At 40.3% G+C, this 25,990-nt stretch overlaps 1 protein-coding gene across 5 annotated transcripts in view; it reads right to left on the bottom strand.

Annotated features, from left to right (window-relative positions):
• srrm3 (serine/arginine repetitive matrix 3) overlaps window positions 1-25,990 on the bottom strand; it is a 474,513-nt gene that overhangs the window by 198,550 nt on the left and 249,973 nt on the right. For all 5 annotated transcript variants that reach the window (XM_039756801.1, XM_039756797.1, XM_039756799.1 and 2 more), the window contains one exon: window positions 11,596-11,836. In XM_039756801.1, the coding sequence (XP_039612735.1) occupies window positions 11,596-11,810 (215 nt within the window). In that variant the 5' untranslated portion in view covers window positions 11,811-11,836. The remainder of the gene's footprint in view (window positions 1-11,595; window positions 11,837-25,990) is intronic.

Genomic DNA, 25,990 nt, shown 5'->3' with positions numbered 1-25,990 from the left:
GTCTATACATAAATACACTACTGTTCCATGGGGTTGGTGGTCACTTCTGAGTGTCAAGCTCAAGTAGCAAGTAGTAAACAACAATCAGAAATTGCCTCTGTCTTTAGATCCACAATAAATAAAGACATCCTTCCTGTTTTTTCAATGTTGATGTAAAATCAACATTGGCTTACTCTGCTTCTATGTTCTGGTTGTATCCTCTCAGCACAAACATATTCAAAATGTAACAAGGTAATCAGTAAAGATCACATCCCTAGGGTCCACATCATAAAAGGAAATAATCAACCAGATAGCATCCAGCGATAGAAGCAGTTAGTGAGAATTATTGCCTATTTAACATAAAGCGTTATTGGAAATCAAAGAGCAATGGTAATTTATCACGGGAATGGGATTTGACTGCATAAGCAATGACAACATAAGGTGGTGACTTGACCCATAATTAGCTATGGCATTTACTTACACTCTCATTTCAAAATGATTTTTTAGGTCTTCATAAACCAGTCATCAATCAAGTTTCAGATAATTAAAATAGTTAATGACTTTATTGAAAAGTAACAGCACACTTTATATCATTAGGTATCAACTACTGGAAGAAAAGATTTAAAATAGTTCTACAGAAGCATTATTCACTGTCTAAGATGTACACAATGTCTAACAAAAGAGAAATAATTGTCAAAAAATCCAGTGGGTGCTGCCTTTTCACTTCTTTGGTCAGGTGAGATTTTCTCTACACTAATATTATATTGTTTTTTGCAGGATATTCAATAAAAGCATTCCATGCAGTTAGAACAAATCTTAAACATGAAATTAAGGCACTCTTTTTCAGATATTGTATTTTATTTGTACTGTGTCAGCTACATGGACGACATCACTAGAGCTCTTCAGACAGCAGCATGCACAGTCTGATTTCCAAAAAGGTTAATGGAGCTACAGTCATATGAAAAAGTTTGGGAACCCCTCCTAATTCTTTGGATTTTTGTTTATCATTGGCTGAGCTTTCAAACAGTAGTACTTCAGCAGTGACATTAAGTTTATTAGATTAACAGAAAATATGCAATATGCATAATAACAAAATTAGACTCATAACAAAATTAAATGGGTGCATAGATTTGGGCACCCCAACAGAGATATTACATCAATACTTAGCTGAGCATCATTTTTCAAATATAATAGCCTCTAGACGCCTCCTATAGCCTTCTGGATGGAGGTATTTTTGACCATTCTTCCATACAAAATCTCTCCAGTTCAGTTAAATTTGAGGGAAACTGAGCATGGACAGCCTGCTTCAAATCATCCTATAGATTTTCGGTGATATTAAAGTCAGGGGACTATGATGGCCATTCTCACATTGTACTTCTCCCACTGCATGAATGCCTTTGTAGATTTCGAACTGTGTTTTGGGTCATGGTCTTGTTGGAATATCCAACACCTGCATAACTTTAACTTTTTAACTGATGCTTGAACAATATTCTGAAGAATTTGTTGATATTGGGTTGAATTCATCTGACCCTCGACTTTAACAAGGGCCCCAGTCCCTGAACTAGCCATACAGCACCACAGCATGATGGAACCCCCACCAAATTTGATAGTAGGTAGCAGGTGTTTATCTTGGAATGCGATGTTCTTCTTCCGCCATGCAAAGAGCTTTTTGTTCTGACCAAATAACTCAATTTTTGTCTCATCAGTCCAAAGCACTTTATTCCAAAACGAATCTGGCTTGTCTAAAGGAGCATTTGCATACAACAAGCGACTGTTTGTGGCGTGAGTGCAAAAACCCTGCCATACAGATGTTCTTTGTGCAAATTGCACTGAATTATAGAACAATGTACAGATACACCATCTGCAGCAAGATGTTTTTGCAGGTCTTTGGAGGTGATCTGTGGGTTGTCTGTAACCATTCTCACAATCCTGCGCATATGCCGCTCCTGTATTTTTCTTGGCCTGCCAGACCTGCTGGGTTTAACAGCAACTGCGCCTGTAGCCTTCCATTTCCTGATTACATTCCTTACAATTGAAACTGACAGTTTAAACCTCTGAAATATCTTTTTGTAGCCTTCCCCTAAACCATGATACTGAACAATCGCTGTTTTCAGATCTTTTGAGAGTTGCTTTGAGGATCCCATGCTGTCACTCTTCAGAGGAGAGTCAAAGGGAAGCACAACTTGCAATTGACCACTTAAATACCTTTTCTCATGATTGGTCACACCTGTCTACGAAGTTCAAGGCTTAAAGGGCTAATCCAACCAATTTGGTGTTTCAACTAATCAGCATTGAGCAATTACATGAATGCAAATCAGCAAAATTACAAGGGGACCCACATTTTTGCAGCCAGTTTTTCACATTGGATTTAATTTCATACAACTAAATACTGCTTCACTAAAAATCTTTGTTCGAAAACACCCCAGTACTCAGATGTTTCTAGGAAATGAAAGACATACCACTGTTATCTTTTTTGTTGAAAGGATAGTAAATTACAGGTAAAATTTCATTACAACGATCTCCCGGGGACCTAAAAAATATTTCGCTATAACGAAAATTTCATTGTAATGAGATTCTGTATTTGTTACTATAGTGCTTTCTTTAACTTGCGCCCAGGCATTTGCAATCATTGCAATAGCTTCTTTTGTGTTAATTTTAATCTCCTCCTGCCTACAAGTTATGCTGACGAGAATTTTTCTCAGCATTTCCTTGCAATAATACACTTTCCCAAAGCGTGATTGTAGCGTCTGTGGAAGATTGTTTGTCCGTTGCTGGGGCAGGGCAAAACAGGTTCATAGCGCTGTAGTGAAGTGACACAGAAGCAAATCATAAAAGATCGGGGTCGCGCTATAAGTTCCTGTCTTGCACCCTAAAACATGAGTCTCAGTACTTTAGGAAAACCAACTTTATTCAGCTTGAAACAGGAATGGCACACTTATTTATTGTAGTGTGATCTGCCACTCTGCTATACACAGACACAGCAGTCAGGCTTCATCACCCATCGATATCTTTTCTGTTTGCTTTGGAGGAGAGACGCAGCATAGCTGAGAGACGCAGAATATCTTTGAGCCAGCTGTTGCTCCAGCAACAGATAAAACAGTCTTCCATAGACATGGAGATCGGACTTCACGACGCTCTTCGGTGTGTCGTCCAGTTATGGAAAGGGGCCAAGAGAGTTTACAAATCTCACATTTTCTTAAATGAGTGCCGCATTAATAAGAATGTTTCTTGAACGAGCATCACTGAACCACATAAAAACTGCTTTTTCGATGTCTTGAAATGCAGCAGTTCACATACGTTTGCAAACCAAGATTTTTTTTCTCTTTTTGCTTGGTCTTTCAAGAAAGTTGACAGCGTCGATGGCAAAATTCTGAATTCACTGACAACATCTTTTTTTTTATTTTGCCGCAATCGAGAGCTGCAAAAATTTAAAGTTTTTTTCTAGTATGAACTGTTTTTTCGTGTCGGCCGTTTCAGGAAACAAAATGGGCAAAAAAAAAAAAAAAACAGTACGAGGAAAGGTCGAAGAAAGAAAAAAAAAATTACAATGTTTCTGTTTAGGGATCATTGAACACAACTGAACTGCGGCCACAGAACTAACTGCTCTGTGGATGATTCATTCAGGCATTTCAAGGTCTTTTGGGCACTTTGTTATAATGAAAGTATCTGCTGAATGTACTTCGTAGTAACGAGATTTCTATAGACTCGTGTCATATGGAGAAACTGTTGGGACCATAAAAATACTTTGTTGTAAAGATATTTGTTATAACGGAATTTTACCTGTATTATGCAGGCTGAGAGGGGTTCCCAAATTTTTTCATATGACTGTATTAGAATGGGCCAGGATGAAATTCAAACGGGTAAAGTCCAGTAGCATCTCCATTTAGATTAGAAACAACCAGATCTCTTTCCTTGTGGATGGCGCAAGAATTCCAGCGCTGGTGTCTCCTTGTTCTGACAACAGGATTGCATCTGCAATCATGAAAGGCTTATAAAATACAAAAAAGTAGTAGTTCCAGGAAAGCTTAAAGAGGTCTCTGAAAATCTCAGAAATCAACACATTCACAAATGGCTGGGCCTGTCTCAATGTTACTCCAAAGAAGTGAGCATTGGAAGGAATATGTTGCAGCTCCCTATAAAATCTATGAAAGCTGCAAGAAATGAAAGGTCAGAAACGAGTGATTTCAGTGATGGAAGAGAACAAGTATTAAATCGAGGAAATTTGGTAGTTTCAATAGGGTTATAGGGTCATCACTGTTGCGTTAAACCCTGGAAAGTTTTAATCAATACAGCTTTAAACTGAAAATGACATGTGGTAGATACCATAGGCTAAGTTTACTTTACTGATTAGAGAAATTTATGATATACTCCCAAATCACTGCAATCCAAAGTACAATGCTCCCTCTGCGATGCTTCACGTGTAAATCTCTGGGACATTCTATCCACATTCCTACAAAAGTTACTCTCCCCCACAAAAAAAAGGTAAGTGACTGGGCCATGAGAGTCTGTCTGCACTAGCTCAGGTTTCCCATCAAAATTACATTAATTACACTGAGGCCAGCCATTGTAAAGGGAGAGATATTCAATGCTGAATGCTTAGTGCTGGAAGGGAGGATAGAGTGCTGCCATCTACAGTGGTGTGAAAAACTATTTGCCCCCTTCCTGATTTCTTATTCTTTTGCATGTTTGTCACACAAAATGTTTCTGATCATCAAACACATTTAACCATTAGTCAAATATAACACAAGTAAACACAATATGCAGTTTTTAAATGATGGTTTTTATTATTTAGGGAGAAAAAAAATCCAAACCTACAGGAATCAGGAAGGGGGCAAATAGTTTTTCACACCACTGTACATGGTGGACATGGGTTGCTGAAGCTTCGGCACAGCAGCTACCCAGCATTCATTGAGACTTATGATAATGACAGGAGTAAAGCTAAGGAAGACAGTAAAAAAAGCGGGCTAAGGAGGCAGAAAAAGCAAGTTTCTGGCTGTGGCTAAGGTGTAGAACCAGGAAAAACATGATTTGTAAGAACTTCATTGTCAGAAATTTATTACCAGAACTAGAGACCAGTCACTAAGTAGGAATAAAATCTAGGAGAAATGAATCCTGAAGTGAACAGAACAGGGTGATATCAGCCACACCTCTAAGGGATGTTCAAGGATTAAAGGAGCAAAATATTGATAAGGCTGATGACCCAGCAGCTGTCCAGAAGGCTGAGTTGTGACAAGCAAGAATGTTAATGGATGGCATATCTACCCATACATTGATCTAGCTTGATTAAAATGCTTTGTGAAGCATGTACTTAAGTGAAAAAGAAAAGAGGTTCTCCTCAATGCAACCTAAAGCAGCAGAGAAGAAAACTTTGACTGATGCTTGCATGTATGCAGCCAACAACTATTTAGAATACTCAGCCTTTTTAGAGACATTAGATTCAGTGCTTTAAATTGTGCCATCTCCTGTCTCTGCAGTCCCATTGAGAGATTTTACTGCTCAGGTGCTGAATGATGGACATAACCTGAAGAAGGGTTGATTGGGAGGAACGGCTTGCTTGATCTGAACCAAAGAGGTTAATTATCATTGGATGTCTGTATCACTCATGGATTGTCCACAACAAACGCCAAATATTAATAATTGACTGGTTTAGAGGGATAGGGTGCCCACTGGAAAAAACCAGGAAAGGCCCAAAGGGTAGGGAAAACTTGCTGGGAACAACTTTCACCTCCGGAACAGTTTCTTCTGCATCTTGGGAGAGGTCAGGGGGCATGAGGTCCGGCCTGAGGTTACTATCTTCAGGATCTCAGTTGTGCAGGAAGCTGCAAAAAGCTGTGGCCTGAAAGTTGCCACAGGGTGTCATGATAGCAACCCTAGGAGATGCTGGACATCGATAAAAATGTAAACTGTCAAACTCAGGAAAAAGGCTTTCCATGCAGTGTTAGCAGGAAGGTCACAAGGTTTAACTGAAAAGTACTGCCACACCAAAGCTTCAGCTGTTACAGCAGTGTCCGAAATGAAAGGTCATGTGTGGAAGAAGTATGGAAAGATCTCAGAAAATGTCTTTCAGGTGGTTCTGCAGAAATAACAGATGACTCAAGAAGAGTAGGCAAGATTCCACAGAGTGTGCTCTCAGCAGGGGTAGGGAGAAATTGACCAAAATGCCCTCAGAATTATCAACAGGTGGTAGGAAAATTTTTAAGAATTCCTGCCTGGTGGATATATTATTCTTGGCGAGTGCCAGAAACATTGGTCGGGATCCATCTTTGTAGCTGAAGTTGCTGTGGTGGTTTAAAAGCTTTGTAGTTGAAAGGCCAAATAGATGGATGAGATCAAATCAGAAAAGCTGAAATGCTGGTCCCCACTTTTTAACTACCAAGAGATCACATTTCTTATTTTCCTTTGGAAAACCTGTGTTGAGATACTGGAAAAGGGTCTCCATCCATGAGGTGAACATCAGATCCAGGAGGAGCAATGAAGATTCTTTCCTGGCCATGAAACGGTGAACCAACTCTTTACACTTGCATGAATTTTTGAGGTCATATGAATTTGCCCAACCTATCAACATGTTATTTACAGTATATACAGTACTTGGAAAAAAATGAATGACTGTGTACCCCATAGTATCATGTAGGAGGAGGTTCAAGAGTATAAGATTCCTGGGTTGCTGATGCGTGCTGTTTGGTTCCTGAATTTGTGACACGGGAGTTATGTTTGCATTCTTGCAATTAGGCTGAATCTGTTCAATGTGTAGTTGAACCCTTCCAAGGCTGCAGCTTTTTTCTCTAACCTTTCTTGGTCACTATATAATGGATACCAGAATTGCATCTCTGCTATTTGCAGATGATGTTGTTCTGCTGGCTTCAAAAGATCTCTGACAATTCACTTGAATGGTTTGTAGCTCAGTATAAATTGGTTTAGATAAGAATCAGCATGCTAAAATTCAAGGCTTGCTCTCTTTGGGTAAGGAGTGAGTGGCTGCTACAAGTAAAGAAGGACATTTTAAATACAAATGGTCCAAATTAGGTTCCTGAGTAGTTTTGGTGGGCACACTCAATATAATAGTGTGAGAAGCTCAGCAATACAGGAGCAGCCAAGGGATAGCTGAGACAGTTTGGGCATGTAGTTTGTTAGAAGCCCCACTAGAAAAGACCCAAGTGCAAAGCCAGGGCATGATGAACAGATTATATCTCTCATTTAGCCTGAGAGTGTCTGGAAATTGCCAAGGAGTGGGAAGAGGAAGAATTTGCTGAGAAATGGATGGTCCAATAAGCAGAAAGAGAATGATGATGCAGATGAAAGTTAATGTAACACATAAATGCACTGTTGTTTACTGCAACTTGGCAATAAATAGTATCATGTTAAGTTGTATAGATTTGTATCTGGATTGTCACACTATTGTTTTTAAAATCTGCTCACTATTTATTGGCCTATTCGTTTTTACAATCTAGTGTTTAGATTTCACTTCACTCAGTGTTGTGCACGTATTTTGTTATATCCCTCCTTCAGTTGCAAGTGTGGCAGGTATGCATATGCAGCTGCCAGTGTATAACCTCACTGAGAAGTTTTCAGTATAAACCTTGCATAAATGAATGACTTTCTTGCGCTAAAAAAGGTTTTCTTGTGTTTACCATTTTTTTTTTGGGTAACAAACCTTGGAGCAATTGAGACTGATTTTTGTTTAGCTTCTTCTTTTTCAATGAAAAAGTTCCTACTTGATTCATTTATGAAGGTCTCCATCACTCGTAAAAAATAAAACACATACAAAGAATGTTTAGTTTTTATAGATTTATCCAGGCATAAAAAGCATAATTGAGACAATGAAACGTGGTGTTCTTTTATGATGGTATACAGTCAATAATTCCTCAAGAATACATTGATCTCATGGTAGTGAAGGTTCTTCATTCAAATACTGCTGCTTGTGCCCTGTCAGAGACGGCTGGGGAGGCGACCCGGCCGTGATGCCCAGGAGGACCGGAGGAGGGCTTGCGCCTTCCCCAGACCATGTGGGGGCGACCGCCCTGGTTGCTTTGGGGACCACGGGTAGGGAACTTGGAAGCTCAACCCTGTAGGGGCCCGTGGTCACTGCCAGGGGGAGCCCTGCTGCCTTCGGAGCCCTGGACCTCAGCACTTCCGCCACACCTGGAAGTGCTGGGGGGAAGAAGACTGGGGACACCCAGAGTGCTGCCAGGTGCACAGCCAGCACTTCCGCCACACAGGGGAGTGTCCGCGGAGGAGTGTCGGGAAGCACCTGGAGCCCATCCAGGCTTGCATAAAAGGGGCCGCCTCCCTCCATTCGATGGCTGGAGTCGGGTGGAAGAGGACAGAGCTCAGAGGAGAGGAGTGGAGACGGACCAGAGAAGAAAAAGGCATTGTGTGAAGGCCTGAACTTGAAGGGGTGATTGGTGCTGCAGCGCTGGGTTGATGCACTTATTTGTAAATAATATTGTAAATAAACGTGTGTGTGGTGATCAACATCATGTCTACCTGTCTGTGTCTAGGCTGTACCCCACAGCCCATATGTTATACAGTATCATAATTTTGCTTGAGACTTTTAAAAATCACAGTTTCAGTAGGCCATCTATAATATGACAATGAAATGGAAATGTTTCTGATACAGTAGAAAATATGTATTTTTTGGAATGTCACTGTGGTCTCAAGTAGAACCTTGAACAGGACACATGGTATGGATGCTATTTTAGAAATATGATGAAATTGTCCAGTGACTCGTCCTCCTAAATGTTCAACCAATCAATCCAAAACATTACGTTTTCACAGCTCATACCACTTGTTACACATTTTATTGTGGAATTATACATATATTAGAAATACAAGAAGGCTTGGTAGCTTATCTCAGCAGCACTTCATTAGAATGTGGGAGAAAAATTTGACTTTTTTGAGAAAATACTACACAAATAATGCTGGGCTAAAGTGTTTTTCCAAATAGTACATTTAACATGCACAGTTTGAATTCTCCACAAGCAAGACAGATCTTTCAAATCATAGTCTACCCAGAATTAAATCTGATTTTAACAAAAACACCAAAATAATAATGGAATTTCTTACGACATAGCTATAGCTGACACCATCCACAGTTCTGTCACCCAGAATAAGTGTGGGTGGTCAATGTGGATCATCACATTATTATAACAGGGGAAAAGCCACCAACAGCAACTGGGACCCCCAACTCTTCCTTTGGAAGTTTACTGGCCACAGCACTTGACTGGGACCTGAGAGCTGATCTAGTTAGACCACTCAAGTTCCCAGAAGAGGTCGCTTGACATCACTGAGGCCAGACATTGTCTTGATCATTAGATCTTTCAAGCTGGTGCAACATATGGAGTTTATTGTTCCATGGGACGATAATATCCAAGAGACTAATGAGAGAAAGGAAGATTTGCAGAGCTGGAGAAGCAGTGCAAAGAGAAAGGGTGGCGGACAAGCTGCAAGCCAATTGAAGTAGGCTGCAGAGAGTTTGCTGGCTAGGCCTTCCTCAAGACACTTACTGTCCTTGGCATCTGTGGAGCCAACTAATAAAGGGCCACGGATTAGAAGAGGTAACCTGTGGGGTAAAGTGCAACTTGGGCACAATTCAGGGCTTGATCAACCCTGGCTGTGTCACCAGAGTAAAGAAGTCTAATGTTGGGTGAATCAAAACTCCTGATGACCCTAGGAACATCATTGAAGAGGTATAAAAAAATGGCATTCCAGGAAGCCTTCAATTTTCTTATCCATTCTGTATACAAAATATTAAACAAAAATGTGCTCAATTTGGAGAACACTTATTCAGATGGTATAATTACACAATGAGACTGTGACGGTGCGAGTTGGCTCCATACTCCCTGTTGCATTTGGGAGCCTCTTGAACCCAACATTGTCAATAGTCATGACTGGGATGAGATTGGACATACACATAAACCAATGGGCAGGTGCATAAGGTGCTCAGTCAAAAATTTAAATAAATAAATAATCCCTTAAAAAAAACGTTGTTCGGGGTGGGGATTGATCTGTTCTTAACTCAATTCTTCTTTTTGTAAAAACTTGATTGTTTTGTATGGATTGTAATAAAATTAATAATAAAAAAAAAAGTTGTTCAGTGGAGGTTAAAACGGTCAAATAAATAATCCTTTAAAATGAACAAGGTTAAAAACACGGCAGGAAAGCCCAGGTATTCTCTTTCAAAGCTGACGTCTTCTTGACTTAGCCCTGATGGGTTCTTGCAGCCAAGGAGGCACCTAAACTGCAGTTCAGCCACCCTTTCACACTCCTCCTACACTTGGGCCCTTGTAGCCTTCTCTGGCTCCTGGCAGGGCACCCCATCAAGCCTCTGACTCCTGCTGTCAGGCATGCTTCCCTGTGGTCCATGGCACCACCCACAGAATGCCTCTCTGAGTTGTGGGTTTGAACCATGCATGGTAAAGTGGGATCTGCAGCTGGTTGGCGTTTTAAATAAATAATTCTAATTGCCACACTTACATCTTTGGATGGGAGTGGTAGCATGGAGAGAGCAGTTCCCGTGAGTGAGGCTTGAGCAGATGACCCTGCACTTAATGCACAGGTGCAGGACCACCCGTGACCCAAACTGGCACTGGGAGCTGCTGATTGCTGCAGTTGTGTCACACCCCCCATATTAAAAGGAAAAAAGGAAAACAAGGGAAAAAGAGTACGGAGGTTAAAGAGAGACATTGAGAGAAAGGCAGGAGGAGACAAAGAGAGAGATGGTGTGAGGAAAAGAAGCCGATGGATGAGAATGGCGCCCCAGAGGGGAGTGTGTGTGACCAGCACTCAGGAGGGGGCTGAAGGGTTGCTTCTGATTGGTTACTCACACCATTGTGCTCAGGCATGTGCTCTCACTGGGAGGAGCCATTGAGTTGGCACTGGTGGGAGGACAGCACGCTTTTGTCAGATGGAGCCAGGAACGGCACCGGTGGATGTGGAGTGGAGGGGGGCTCGGCCATTCCCTGTACAACGATGTGGGATTGGTGGCGGAGACACAGGCCAGGACTAAAAGGTTGTCTGCATCTGCTGGTGGATTTCCCCTCGGTCTACAAGATCCAGAAAGGGGTGAGACGAGGAGAAGTTAGTTGTAAAAGGAAGGCGCCAGGGCTCAGTTTTAAAAGACATTTTCCTGCCAGTGTTTTAACTTCATTTTAATGGATTTATTTATTGGATTACTTTTAACCTCCAAACTTCACTTTAAGGATTATTTATTTATTGACTTATTTGAATAAACAGCACTTTTTGAACACTTTCTGTTTAATAAAAGCACTGAACACCTTCACACCTTCCCCTTGCTTGGATGAGTGAGTGTCCTCATTTGCCTGGCTATGTTATTGACAGTGTCGGGTTCAAGAGGCTCCCAGAGTGGAAGTGGGAGCGTGGAGCCAACCTGCACTGTCACAGTGAATAACTGGGTCACTTAATAAAGGATCTTTGCTAGATTAGTATGTCAATGATGATATCACATCCTTAAAAAATGAATTTTTATCTGTGAAAAATAAAAAAAACATGGTCAGGAGTTATTCAGGAGTTCTGCTGTAATGCTTTTTGAGCTGCCTTCTGCTTCACAATTCAGTGGTATAGACTGCTTCAATATAAAACACATGGTTATCAACTTACCCTTGCTCTTCCATCATTTCTTGCAGCTCCATACATTTGAGCTCTACCCTCCTCTTTCTTTCATGATCCAGGATTTCTCGGTGGGCCTTTTTCACTAATACGGGCTCTGCTTTCCTGGGCTCCTCCTCTTGTTTGGGTCGGTTTGTAGATGCACTTGCCTGAGCAAAGCCATTGGTGTTCTCCTGCGGAGAGGGCACCATTGCTCCATCATACATGGCTCTTGCTTGGCTTCCAGAGTTACCTGAAAAACAATTGGTTGGACACATTTGTACAATTTGACAACTGCCTTGTTTTGTCTTCATTTCTTCAATTCATTCCCCACTACTGAAAAAAAACCTACTGTAATCGGTTTTGCTAAATGTAATCTGACAGTTTAATGGAGAAAGAGCCTTCCTAATCTACCTCTCAGCATGCCTTGACTGCATTTCTTTCAAAGCATCCATCAGACGGCTTAGTCTCTGTTTCTGTTTGCATCAAAATGCTGCCTGCAAATAATATTAGCATTAATGCTTTAACTCTTGACTAATATTTTGTCTCATTGGCATATCCAAACGCCTCCTTCCACTCCCCGCAGAATCCCCTATAATAACAACACTTGGAGCAAGCTCCTCTGGAGGCACAGTAAGCCCAAATTTTATAATATTAAATATTATCTGACCAGTAAAATAATAAATTACCCACAATTCTTCACTCTGATTTCAATTTTACATGTTAGCATTAACATTTCAACTGTTTACTTTATTTCTCATGCAGCTCCCAAGAGTGTCAAGAGATGATATTAGAGGTATTCATTTATAACAAAAAGATTTATGGTAAGAAAAGAAAGAACTTAAAGCATAGTGAATAAAAGGAAATCTTAAGTCCACAGGAATTTGGCATTGGTAATTTGGAACCCTTAGAAATAACAAGAGTAACCCAATTATTTTCAACTTGAGTCATTTTTGGACACACATCAATGTAATATAGGCCTTTATTAATGTGTCCCTCCCTATTTATTCTTGTGCTAACTAACACTCACAAACCTATTCTTATATCCATGATGGAGCGATACAAAACAGTAAATAGCTATCACACAGCACATTCATGTTCCACCCCAACTGATCTATACGCAATCAAGGCTAAAAAGCTAACCTCTTGGTAATAATTTTTATAATCAATGGCCTGCAAACATGCTACAGTTGATTACTGCTTTGCCAGGGAATACAAGCAAATGTTATTGACCTTTACTTTTTTAAAATGGATTTCATACTTTCCACATACAGCCATTCAAGGGGCACATTACTGAAAACAAATTTGCAAATTTGTATGAATTATCCAATTCTTAAAATTCAACACCAGTGAATGAGTAAATGGAAGGATCATCACTTTAAGCAGCATTAATTGAGGAGAATGAGAGTATAGGAGCAAATTAACAACGTCAAGCTTTACTGGATCTGATTGTAAAGCTGCCACAAGCACCAGCCACCAAAGTGGGAGGCTCAGTTATCAGACCTCCAGACTCCATATTCTTTCACCTTCTGTCTAATTTAATTCTATTATCTCTTTCTCTCTGATCATTGTTGAAAGTCTTTTCTGGGCAGAAGATGGCTACTTATACCCCATCTTAGAGTAAAAAATAGAATATGATCTGTCATTAGGCCTGATGCTATGTTGACATCAGGCTATACAGTGGTGTGAAAAACTATTTGCCCCCTTCCTGATTTCTTATTCTTTTGCATGTTTGTCACACAAAATGCTTCTGATCATCAAACACATTTAACCATTAGTCAAATATAACACAAGTAAACACAAAATGCAGTTTTTAAATGATGGTTTTTATTATTTAGGGAGAAAAAATCCAAACCTACATGGCCCTGTGTGAAAACGTAATTGCCCCCTTGTTAAAAAATAACCTAACTGTGGTGTATCACACCTGAGTTCAATTTCCGTAGCCACCCCCAGGCCTGATTACTGCCACACCTGTTTCAATCAAGAAATCACTTAAATAGGAGCTGCCTGACACAGAAGTAGACCAAAAGCACCTCAAAAGCTAGACATCATGCCAAGATCCAAAGAAATTCAGGAACAAATGAGAACAGAAGTAATTGAGATCTATCAGTCTGATAAAGGTTATAAAGCCATTTCTAAAGCTTTGGGACTCCAGCGAACCACAGTGAGAGCCATTATCCACAAATGGCAAAACATGGAACAGTGGTGAACCTTCCCAGGAGTGGCCGGCCGACCAAAATTACCCCAAGAGCGCAGGGACGACTCATCCGAGAGGTCACAAAAGACCCCAGGACAACATCTAAAGAACTGCAGGCCTCACTTGCCTCAATTAAGGTCAGTGTTCACGACTCCACCATAAGAAAGAGACTGGCCAAGACGCAAACCACTGTTAAGCAAAAAGAACATTAGGGCTCGTCTCAATTTTGCTAAGAAACATCTCAATGATTGCCAGGACTTTTGGGAAAATACCTTGTGGACTGATGAGACAAAAGTTGAACTTTTTTGGAAGGCAGATGTCCCATTACATCTGGCGTAAAAGGAACACACAGCATTTCAGAAAAAGAACATCATACCAACAGTAAAATATGGTGGTGGTAGTGTGATGGTCTGGGGTTGTTTTGCTGCATCAGGACCTGGAAGGCTTGCTGTGATAGATGGAACCATGAATTCTACTGTCTACCAAAAAATCCTGAAGGAGAATGTCCGGCCATCTGTTCGTCAACTCAAGCTGAAGCGATCTTGGGTGCTGCAACAGGACAATGACCCAGAACACACCAGCAAATCCACCTCTGAATGGCTGAAGAAAAACAAAATGAAGACTTTGGAGTGGCCTAGTCAAAGTCCTGACCTGAATCCAATTGAGATGCTATGGCATGACCTTAAAAAGGCGGTTCATGCTAGAAAACCCTCAAATAAAGCTGAATTACAACAATTCTGCAAAGATGAATGAAACAAAATTCCTCCAGAGCGCTGTAAAAGACTCATTGCAAGTTATCGCAAACGCTTGATTGCAGTTATTGCTGCTAAGGGTGGCCCAACCAATTATTAGGTTCAGGGGGCAATTACTTTTTCACACAGGGCCATGTAGGTTTGGATTTTTTTTCTCCCTAAATAATAAAAACCATCATTTAAAAACTGCATTTTGTGTTTACTTGTGTTATATTTGATTAATGGTTAAATGTGTTTGATGATCAGAAACATTTTGTGTGACAAACATGCAAAAGAATAAGAAATCAGGAAGGGGGCAAATAGTTTTTCACACCACTGTAAACCATGGTTCCAGTAGTCTCATTTTGAGCCTTCTTGCTGGCATTAGTCAAGGTGGAATTTTTGTGTTAGTGATGTACACAAGTCCTCAGATCTCCATAATCCTTTAAAAGTAGTGTGCCCGCATGCTTCTAGCTGACAGTAAATAAGATAGTCCCTGCTCTTCTGAACATAATATCAATAAAATGGCTTATTTCACTGATCTCTTTACCCAGGAAAGTTTAATAAAAATTATGACACATATGTTGCTTGCTATAACACTAGAGATCCAGCTGGTGAGCAGAACTCCCCTCGGATACCAGGGATCCCCTGGCCTAAGACTTGCCAGTATGGAAAACTGCCTTCTGGTGACACTAATTGAGACTTTCCTGTCCATGGCTTTATATTTGTTGCCTGCATTAATATGTTAGATGGAAGACTATATATGAAGGAACAGCACTGCAGCGTACAGGAGTGCTAAGGTTGAATGAGTTTATTATTAATTTTTTTTTCAGTACATTCATTAATTATCAAACCTTCTTAATCCAGTTTTGGGTGGCATGAACAAACCCTGGACTGAATACCAGTCTACGACAGGGCATATTTATTCACACACAGTCACTCATAAAGTGTCAGCCTAGAGTCAGTAACCTCAACCTGCATGTTTTTGGGATATGGGAGAAAACAGGAGTATCTGAATGAGAAACCCACACTGACGGAAAAAGAAAGTCAGCACTCTACATGGGTAGTGAGCAGGCCAGGATTAAAAGCCAGGACTCTGGAGGCATGAAGCAGCAGTGACAACCACTGCTCCACCATGCCTCTCTTTCCTTTAACACAGTCTTTTATAAAATGAACCCTGAGTCATGGTCTGCTATAAGCAAGCTCCATTCAGACTAAACTGAAGCAGGGCTCAGTCTACTAACTGAATACTCATAGGTTAGTCCATTGTCTTGTGTAGTTGAGGAATGTCTCACAAGAAGTTAAACTGGTAGACTTCAAAAGTGACTAGTTTATGCACTCAGTTTTGTAACTGCTAAACGTAATTAGTTTATTTCTTTACTGTTCTGTAAAAATCATTCTATGTAAAACAATAATCACTGATTAACACCATAAAGGCTTTCTGCACAGTATTAATAATGCAAAAGTGAGATTTGATGAATATGTGTATTGATTTCTATTATATAATCTTTCAAATAAAGCATTGTTACAATGCAATTTATTGTATTGGTAAATTGAAAGAATGAGCTATCAGTTGACTGACTGGTTGATTTTTAATCATAGCTCTCAGATACGTTCATGCTTTCTTTTTCCTTGCCTTCTCAATAATAAAACTAATTTCACACAATTGAATCTCAACAGGACTTCCCAGAGGGCAGGCAAAAGGATTTAGAGGGTCATTCAGGTTTTAACTGTTTAATATGGAAAATATATACTGCTCAAAAGAATTAAAGGAACACTTTTTAATCAGAGTATAGCATAAAGTCAATGAAACTTATGGGATATTAATCTGGTCAGTTAAGTAGCAGAGGGGGTTGTTAATCAGTTTCAGCTGCTGTGGTGTTAATGAAATTAACAACAGATGCACTAGAGGGGCAACAATGAGATGACCCCCAAAACAGGAATGGTTTAACAGGTGGAGGCCACTGACATTTTTCCCTCCTCATCTTTTCTGACTGTTTCTTCACTAGTTTTGCATCTGGCTACAGTCAGTGTCACTACTGGTAGCATGAGGCGATACCTGGACCCTACAGAGGTTGCACAGGTAGTCCAACTTCTCCAGGATGGCACATCAATACGTGTCATTGCCAGAAGGTTTGCTGTGTCTCCCTGCACAGTCTCAAGGGCATGGAGGAGATTCTAGGAGACAAGCAGTTACTCTAGGAGAGCTGGAGAGGGCCATAGAAGGTCCATAATCCATCAGCAGGAGCAGGTCCTTTGGGCAAGGAGGAACAGGATGAGCACTGCCAGAGCCCTACAAAATGACCTCCAGCAGGCCACTGGTGTGAATGTCTCTGACCAAACAACCAGAAAGACTTCATGAGGGTGACCCAAGGGCCCCATGTCCTCTAATGGGCCCTGAGCTCACTGCCCAGCAGCATGCAGCTTGATTGGCATTCGCCATAGAATACCAGAATTGGCAGATGCACCACTGGTGCCCTGTGCTTTTTACAGATGAGAGCAGGTTCACCCTGAGCACGTGACAGAAGTGAAAGGGTCTGGAGAAGCCACGGAGAACATTATGCTGCCTGTAACATCATTCAGCATGAGCAGTTTGGTGGTGGGTTAATGATTGTCTGGGGAGGCATGTCCATGGAGGGTCACACAGACCGTTACAGGCTTGACAAAGGCACCTTGGCTGCCATTAGGTATCAGGATGAAATCCTTGGACGCATTGTCAGACCCTATGCTGGTACAGTGGCTCCTGGTGCACGACAATTCCTGGCCTCATGTGGTGAGAGTATGCAGGCAGTTCCTGGAGGATGAAGGAATTGATACCATTGACTGGCCACCACACTTTCCTGACCTAAATCCAATAGAACACCTCTGGGACATTATGTTTTGGTCCATCCAATGCCACCAGGTTGCACCTCAGACTGTCCAGGAGCTCAGTGATGCCCTGGTCCAAATCTGGGAGGAGATCCCCCACAACACCATCTGTCATCTCATTAGAAGCATGCACCGATGTTGTCAGGCATGTATACAAGAACACAGGGGCCATACAAAGTGCTGCGTACAATTTTGAGTTGCTGCAATTAAATTTTGGCAAAATGGACTAGCCTGCCACATAATTTTTTCACTCTGATTTTTGGGGCGTCTTTGAATTCAGGGTTCTGTAGGTTGATCATTTTCATTTCCATCAAACGATGTGGCATCCTTTCGTTCCTAACACATTACCCAGTCTATATCAGTATAGATATCCAGGAGGATTTCTTTTTCCCATTGAGATCTGATGTGTTTTCAAAGTGTTCCTTTAATTTTTTTGAGCAGTTTAGTATAAAAAGCTGAGTATTTTGAATCAACTGTAGAAAACAATAGGCCATGCTTTAATTGTAAGCTAGGGATAAAAAGCCTCCACACTTGGATTTCCATATGGTCTGTTTTAACAAATTGTTAGAAACAAGATGTGGCAAAACTGAGCCATAATAATACTGGCACCACAAACATCTTATATAGTAATTATGACAACTGTGAGCCCTACAAAAATGCACTTCATGAAACATTTCCTGAACATCTCTACTAAACTCTCTTTCAAAGGTAGTTGTTAACAAAAAAGGATCCATGTTAGCTCCAGCATGCTACAGTATATGCTGCTGCTATCTTAAGATGACCACACATTCCATGAAGCAAATAAATCCTGCACATTTATGGAATAAAAAGAAAAGTATCTTGAGTTTGAATCCAATACATACTAACAATCTGTGTAGAATTAATATGTCCTCCCCATTTTAAAGCAGGTACCATGTCTTTTGGCAGTTTGTTCACCTAAATCCCAAGAAGACAGTTAGTTTAATCGGAGACTCCAAATTGATTCCATATGAATGAATGTGTGATTGAGCCCTACAATAGACTGATAAGCTGTGCGTGGTTGGTTCTTCCCTACTGCTCAGTGCTGCTGGTTTGAGACTATGGTTTTAGGGCCACTGTAACACACACGTTAACACACACACACACATACATAGGGTGAGTTTAGCCAGTAAAATTTAGACTTCGGGCCAAAACCTTTCCATCAAGGGAATATACTTAGTGACTGCTCTGTACCCCCTGCTATATATACAGTCAAGTACATACACTTACACTACATGTTCAGAGCTCTGAAAAGATAAGCAAACCCACCCCAAGTCAAGAGGGAGAGCTGTTGATAGCACCATCTTCCCTTTCACCTTCAGTTTTTAGGGAAACTGGCTGGATAATGAGTGCCTTGTTAGCTTCTGTTATGAACTAGGAGTCCCAAAGCCTGTATATGCCCAAAGAACTTCCAAAAATTCCCACTAGAGTTGAATCCCATCAAAAAACTCTGCCTAGATACAAAGAGGGCCATAAAGAATCTTTATTGAATGAAATGTTTATTATTAAAAATTGCTCTGTATGGCACACAGGGCAAAAAGGAGTTGCTGACAAGGTAATCCAAAGTGATCAAATCCAAACACATAATTCAAGGCAAAGTCAAGAAACGAGCAAAGTGGTCAGAAATCCAGACAGTCACTAAGTTCTTTAAATACACAAAACGCCTAACCACATTCAAAATGAACTGTCAGGAACTTTGGAAGACCCTCTGGATTTATAAGGCGGACGGCAGTTCCTGCGGTGGTTGGTAGGTGGCCTTGACTCATGAAACATAACAAAGGCAGCTCACCTACATGAACAAAATCAAAAATAAAGAATAATGCACATCATTAACATAAGTAAAAGACTCGAAAATGAACAAAACAGACATAAAACATGAATTTGAACCCCAGCCAGGAGAGGATCCCAGACTGAAATATAACAGCTTCTGCATCTTAGGTCAAGGTTCTGTCTCTTCTGGGAGTATACTATAAAGACTAAGAAGCTATCAGAAGTGGAGTTTATTACGGACCCGCGACTGAGACAATTGGTGTTCTGACCCAGAAGCGTTACTTTCTCTTGTCATCAACAATAGCTGCATTTTCGCTCCATTGGTTGGACCCCTACACTTATTTTTGAGTACTCTCTTTTGTCATTACTATACTATATCCAGTATATATCTAACTAAATGCTCACCATTTTCAATATCATCAGTAATAGGATTAGTGTTATTGTGGGTTTTCCTGGGTGGGAGTGATGAAGATGAATTCAATGATAAAGACACCAGCTATAATAGGTTTCTACTACAACCAAATGACCCTGCTAGACTAATGAGTCTATCATTCATAAAGACGACTGTGTGTTCATTTTCAACACTCCACTGGAGACTGACATCTTTTCTTAAATAATTTTCACAGCCTGACTTAGAAAAGCAGCACAATTGCCTTATTTGTTGGTTTCCCCATCACAAACTGAAGTATTTGCTATAAAATGACTGCAAAAAATGTTAGTTTTTAGAAACTAGCCCTGAGGATGAATGCTTCAGTGTGAATATGGATGACAGCCAACTGACATACCAAGGTTCAGCAGCAAGAAAAGCATTTTTTATTTTTAAGACAATCAGCAAATGTTTGTCATATGAAAAAATTGTAAAAAGTATCCATGGAAAGACCCCATGAGGGCTAGAAAACTGAGCATTTTTCAGGAAACTGACAGACGATTTTACAGAGCTTGCTGAGAATCGTATTCAGGGCCTTCACATTCGCTATATAACATAAGCTTTTTTTAAATTGGTTGTTAACTACCCCACATGCTCCATAGCATAACACCCTAATTTTTCTCTTTTTTCATTTTTTCATAACAGAAAGTATTCAAAATTTTAGAGCTGTGTTTTTCTTATTATGTTTCATTGTCCTTTAGTTGGATTGAGCAAGCCTTATAAATTGTTGGATGTTTTTCTTAGGCTTGATTATTTTACATTTTACAATATTGATTTTAAAAGCACCGATTAACATGTAGGTTTTTCATAAAGCCACTCTTATCTCTTCACAAATTATACATTCATAATTTCAAGTTGAGATATAGTAAGATAAAAATTACATTTTTAGCCATAGAGAATGTTAGCAAAATAATGTACCTAACACAGGATTTGTATTGCAGCTATGAACAAGATAAACAATGGCCAGAATCTAGGTCAGATTTTAAACAGTAGCAAAATTCCTGACTAAGCACGCTTTTGTTATACCAACATTGAAATTTCAAAACTCCTAATGTTCAAAGCTGCTTTCTGAAGTACAGGGTATGCTGTCCCTGTAACACCTCCATAATTGGCTTACCTAGATGGAAAGTTATCAAAGAGGTCTCAAAAGGCATATATAAAGCAATGTTGCAGCTTAGTCAGCACAATTAAAGAAGCTAAAACAGCTTAATTAGTCTCATGAATTAATTAGGCCCCTCTTTTCAAAGAAAAAAAGAAATTAATTCACACTAAATCTCTTATATTGTGACATGAAAGCTCATATCTAAACCTGATTGTGATGGTTGCACCCTGTGCAGAGGCCTTCAGAGATCAGCACAAAAGGGCAGGCAGGTGTTATATTACATCTTCTAAAATGCTTGCATCGATCTTCATAATAGCATAATGCAGTTCAGAGAGATTCATAGCCTATTCTGGCATGAATATGGAGAGGAACAGTATGACACCCTAAAGAATATTAATAGTTTTTGCTATAAGTGGATTGTCTGTTTTATTAAACCAGAATGACATTTTAAATATGAACACATTTACACTCCACACAGCAAATATCATATACAGTATATAATGCTTTGCCATTCCACCTATCTATCTATCCCTGGGGTTTGGATAGCTGTACGCCCCCAGTCTTCTATCTATCTATCTATCTATCTATCTATCTATCTATCTATCTATCTATCTATCTATCTGTCTGTCTGTCTGTCTGTCAGTCTGTTTGTCTATCTACCAATAAATTGGAAGGACCAGGGAGAGGGCATTGGTGAGGCAGGACCTCCCTTGGAACGCTAGATAGCAGCCCTCCTGGGCAGCTGTTGCAACACGGGTTCTCTGCAGGGCATGCTGGGAATTAGAGGCTGGTACAGCCATGTTGGGTTCTGTGGGGGCTGTCAGGGGGAGCTGCAGAACCCAATACTGGATTTCCACCACACCTGGGAGTGATTCCAGATAACACTGATGAGCCACCTGGAACACTCCCAGGAGCAAAATAAAAGGAGCTGCATTCACTCCATTCGAGGAGCCAGAGTCGGGAGGAGATGGACGAAGCTTGCCAGGAGAAGAGTGGAGGCAGAACATGAATGAGAGAAGGAAGAAAGAAAAGAAAGGATGATATCTTGTATTGTGCTTGGGAACTGTGACATTGTGGGGAATGAGACAAAACTGTTCCCCACAGCGGAATAAAAGTTACTTGTGTGCTGAACTTGGCTTCTGTGTCTGGGGTTTGGATAGCTGTACGCCCCCAGTCTTCTATCTATCTATCTATCTATCTATCTATCTATCTATCTATCTATCTATCTATCTATCTATCTATCTATCTATCTATCTATCTATCTATCTATCTATCTATCTATCTATCTATCTATCTATCTATCTATCTATCTATCTATCTATCTATCTATCTATCTATCTATCTATCTATCTATCTATCTATCTAATCATAAGGAATCTGGTGCCTGATACGCTTAATGCTGAATAAATTATTTACTGCATTATCCAGTCACTTCTGCTGGTGTTTGAAAAGTATTACAATAACACAGCATCAGAACACCATATTATAGTACCAGTTTTGTGCTACATGATATTGTCCAATACATAGACTTCTGGGGTAGGGTGGGGGGTTTGTCCACCAGCCCACCAGCTCCAAAAGACCATTAACCACTGCCAGAGGTTTATTTTCTCCAGAAACACATTTCACTCAAGTTTTTGTTTTCATCCAGTGCATTGTCAACTGACTACATATTCTTGTAGTCAGAGCTTTTACTGGCATGATTTCAAATTGACTTTAATTTATGGATTTTTTTATTATTGTTTATGCTAATGTATACAAATGTTTGACTGTAATCTATCTATCTATCTATCTATCTATCTATCTATCTATCTATCTATCTATCTATCTATCTATGTACATTTAAAATTTAAATCCTATATAACAATTTAATTTATATCTGGAACTTAGTCAATTAAAAAACTGTTAAGCTCACATATGTTAAGACTCTGACTGATGTTTTTGCACCAATTTCCTTTGCCATCTAATGTTGCAGCATTCAAGCAAGTACAGGGTAATAGACTAAAAAGCAGCTCCACACATTAAGGAGTCCTGGCTTGATTTCAGAAGCAGCATATGTTTTTAGCAGGAAATCCTTATGCACATTTTGTTTCACTTTATTAGTTCTGTTAGCATGCATTGAAACCAAAAAAAACCTTTTGTCCATACCCCAGAAGTTGCCTCCATCACTGACGATTGTATAGAATTATATCTCATAAACTGATGTGGCATACATCAGGCATGTCAAACTCACTGCCATTGGTGGGCCGCTTCGACTGCCATACGTGCGTCAGCGGGCCGCACTGTAACAAATACTATTATACTATTATACAAAATTACTGTAGCTTTCTTTTCAATACTGAAATCTTTAAAAATGTAACACTTAAAGCTTAAAGAAAAGCAATTTATTTCCATACAATCTCCGTACAACAACGTCCAATTAGAGTCTTAGCTAGGTCCTTATATAGGAGTCTTACAGTGTGAGATCTATTTCTTTTGTCCCGACACTTGACATCTCTTGTTAGTAACCAGTTCGTCAATATCAGGCTTGAAATCTTGTGCAACTGCAACTTTTATGAGGGATGAAAGGTGCTCGACAGTAAGTCTTGAGCGATGTGGGGTTTTGCTAGCTTTCATTAACGAAAACAATTGCTCACAAAGGTAAATGCTTCCGAACATAGACAGTACTCTCGATGCCAACTTACAGATCTGCACATACGAGGGTGGCAGGTAAGCATACAAGCTTGGCACACTAACTTCGTTGTATTTTGCCTTCAGAATAGAATCTGACTGAAGTTCAATCAATTCAATTTGGATATTCTAAGGCGCATTCTCAACATTGTAAGAGCGCAAACTCTTGTCCGTGTGAATTGAAATCATGAAAACACTCACTGAATTCATTGCTCAGTAATTCAAGTTGGTTAAACAAATCCTACAAAAATCAAAATATCCATCCATCCATCCTCTTCCGCTTATCCGAGACTGGGTCGTGGAGGGAGCAGCTTGAGCAGAGATGCCCAGACTTCCCTCTCCCCTGCCACTTCTACTAGCTCTTCCGGGGAATCCCGAGGCATTCCCAGACCAGCCGGAAGACACAGTCCCTCCAGTGTGTCCTGGGTCTTCCCTGGGGCCTCCTCCCGGTTGGACGTGCCTGGAACACCTCGCCAGGGAGGCATCCTGATCAGATGCCCGAGCCACCTCATCTGACTCCTCTCGATGTGGAGGAGCAGTGGCTCTACTCTGAGGTTCTCACTCTATCTTTAAGGGAAAGCACCAGACACCCTGCGGAGGAAACTCATTTCAGCCACTTGTATTTGCAATCTCGTTCTTTTGGTCACTACCCACAGCTCATGACCATAGGTGAGGGTAGGAAGGTAGATCGACCGGTAAATTGAGAACTTTGCCTTATGGCTCAGCTCCTTTTTCACCACGACAGACCGATGCAGAGCCCGCATCACTGCAGACGCTGCACCGATCCGCCTGTCGATCTCCCGCTTCATTACGTCAAAATATGCAAGCTATTGCTATTCATGATGGTCAGTTCTGCCCAGTGGCCAGTCTCAGCAGTCCAGCCAGTAGTGTAGCCTGCCAGGCTGCTGCAGCCTAGCACTTCAGTTGCGACGTCGCGGCTCATTAACTTTGGTCAAGGCTCGTTATGGGGGCAGCAGTGTCATGCCTAGGGTATCAAGGAGCTGACGCCGCAGCTGCAACTATACTAGCAGATGACGTTTCCGGTACCGTAATGCAATGGGAAAATGCACTTTTGTCAGAAGGCAGGAGTAAGAAAAGTCAATAAGTAACACTGAAGATGCAGAATGATTCAATCACAAACGATAGTAATCATTTTGTATAAGTTTAGTGCTAACTAGGATCTGTTATGCGGGCTGCAAAGATTTCTGTTGCTGCCCGCGTGTTTGACATGGCTGGCATACATCACTACAGACAGGTGTGTCATGAAGGTCAAGCTGCAATGTCCTCCATGATCTCTGGGCTACTTTTCCATGCATGACTAAGTAAAATCTTGTTGTTTGCAGTAGCAGGATAGGCTTCCTTGTAAACCAAAAAAAGATCAAGGGGAGAGATTAGAATTTATTCCTTTTTTCACACTAAAAATGATGGGCTACTGTACAAAATATCCAAGCTCTGCTCTCCATGATTTGACCATGACTTATACCATACATACAAGTAATCTCTGCTTAAACATCTGTCTGAGATCAGTGACATGAAAAAAGAGTTCATGAAAGTGCTGAGGAAAGGGTGCTACATCATACAGCAACAGAGATGCTTACTTGCAAATTCTGCACACTTAGGGCAAACAACTGCCTGAAAGACAAGATTCAAAAGTAATCGTGAGATCAGTTCCTTGTAAGATGTTGATATGATCATTTTTATACTGGCGAAGTTACGCAAGTATCGAATATCCTTCAAGCAATCTTTCCAGACATGTCTTGCAAGCTAGTTATGTACAGAAAAACAAAAGCATGCAAGTCTGAGGGAATTTTCAAGTGAGACTCCTCTATACCTGTATTCTGCAAAGTGCATACATGGCTCTTAGGTTTCTTAAATTGTCAGTTTGATATGCATGCAATAATAAGAAGCCTCGCAAAATGACACCTTTTATTAGCTAACTGAACAGATTACAATATGAAGGCTTTTGAGTCAACTCAGGCCTCTTCTTCAGGCATGTAGTTAAACAAAAGGGGTTATTTCGCTTGACTTCTCATGGCATTCATAATGGCTAACGCAGCACAGCACCATAATACTACAGATACGCATGCAATGTAATGTAATGGAAACACACCAGTAGCCATTTCACACTGTGCTGTCTGCTTCCATTTGTCAAGTATGTTCAAAATGACAGTGCAAAAACTTCAATGTTTTCCATCATTTTTTTAAACATTTACCATCAGTATGTGCAAAGTAAATGTGTTAATTCAGCAGCTGTGATAAAAAAAAGTAAAATGAATAAAGAGGCAAACCATTTAACGTGTGGCACAATATGCATTTTGTTTCTTTAGAATGTGATTGCCTTTTCAGCTTGACCTTACATGTGATGTAAAGTGCCTGCACTCTCAACAATGAACACTCAATTAATTAGCTGACTGATTGATTAATTCATTAAATTAAAACTGATGAGTAATGTTTAGCTTCTAAAGAGACAGCTCTGCCACTTCCTATTTGTGACCAATTCTATCTAATAGTTTCTAAGACCTTGCATTTTATAATTTGCAGGAATTATAGAACCAAATAGATATCAATTTAAAATGACAATGTAAATAATGTAGTTGCTTTTTCTTTCTGAAATTTCTTTCATACAT

This window comes from Polypterus senegalus, chromosome 6, assembly GCF_016835505.1.
Source record: "Polypterus senegalus isolate Bchr_013 chromosome 6, ASM1683550v1, whole genome shotgun sequence".
Taxonomy (NCBI): Eukaryota; Metazoa; Chordata; class Cladistia; order Polypteriformes; family Polypteridae; genus Polypterus; species Polypterus senegalus.
This window is presented reverse-complemented; position numbering and strand designations above follow the sequence as displayed.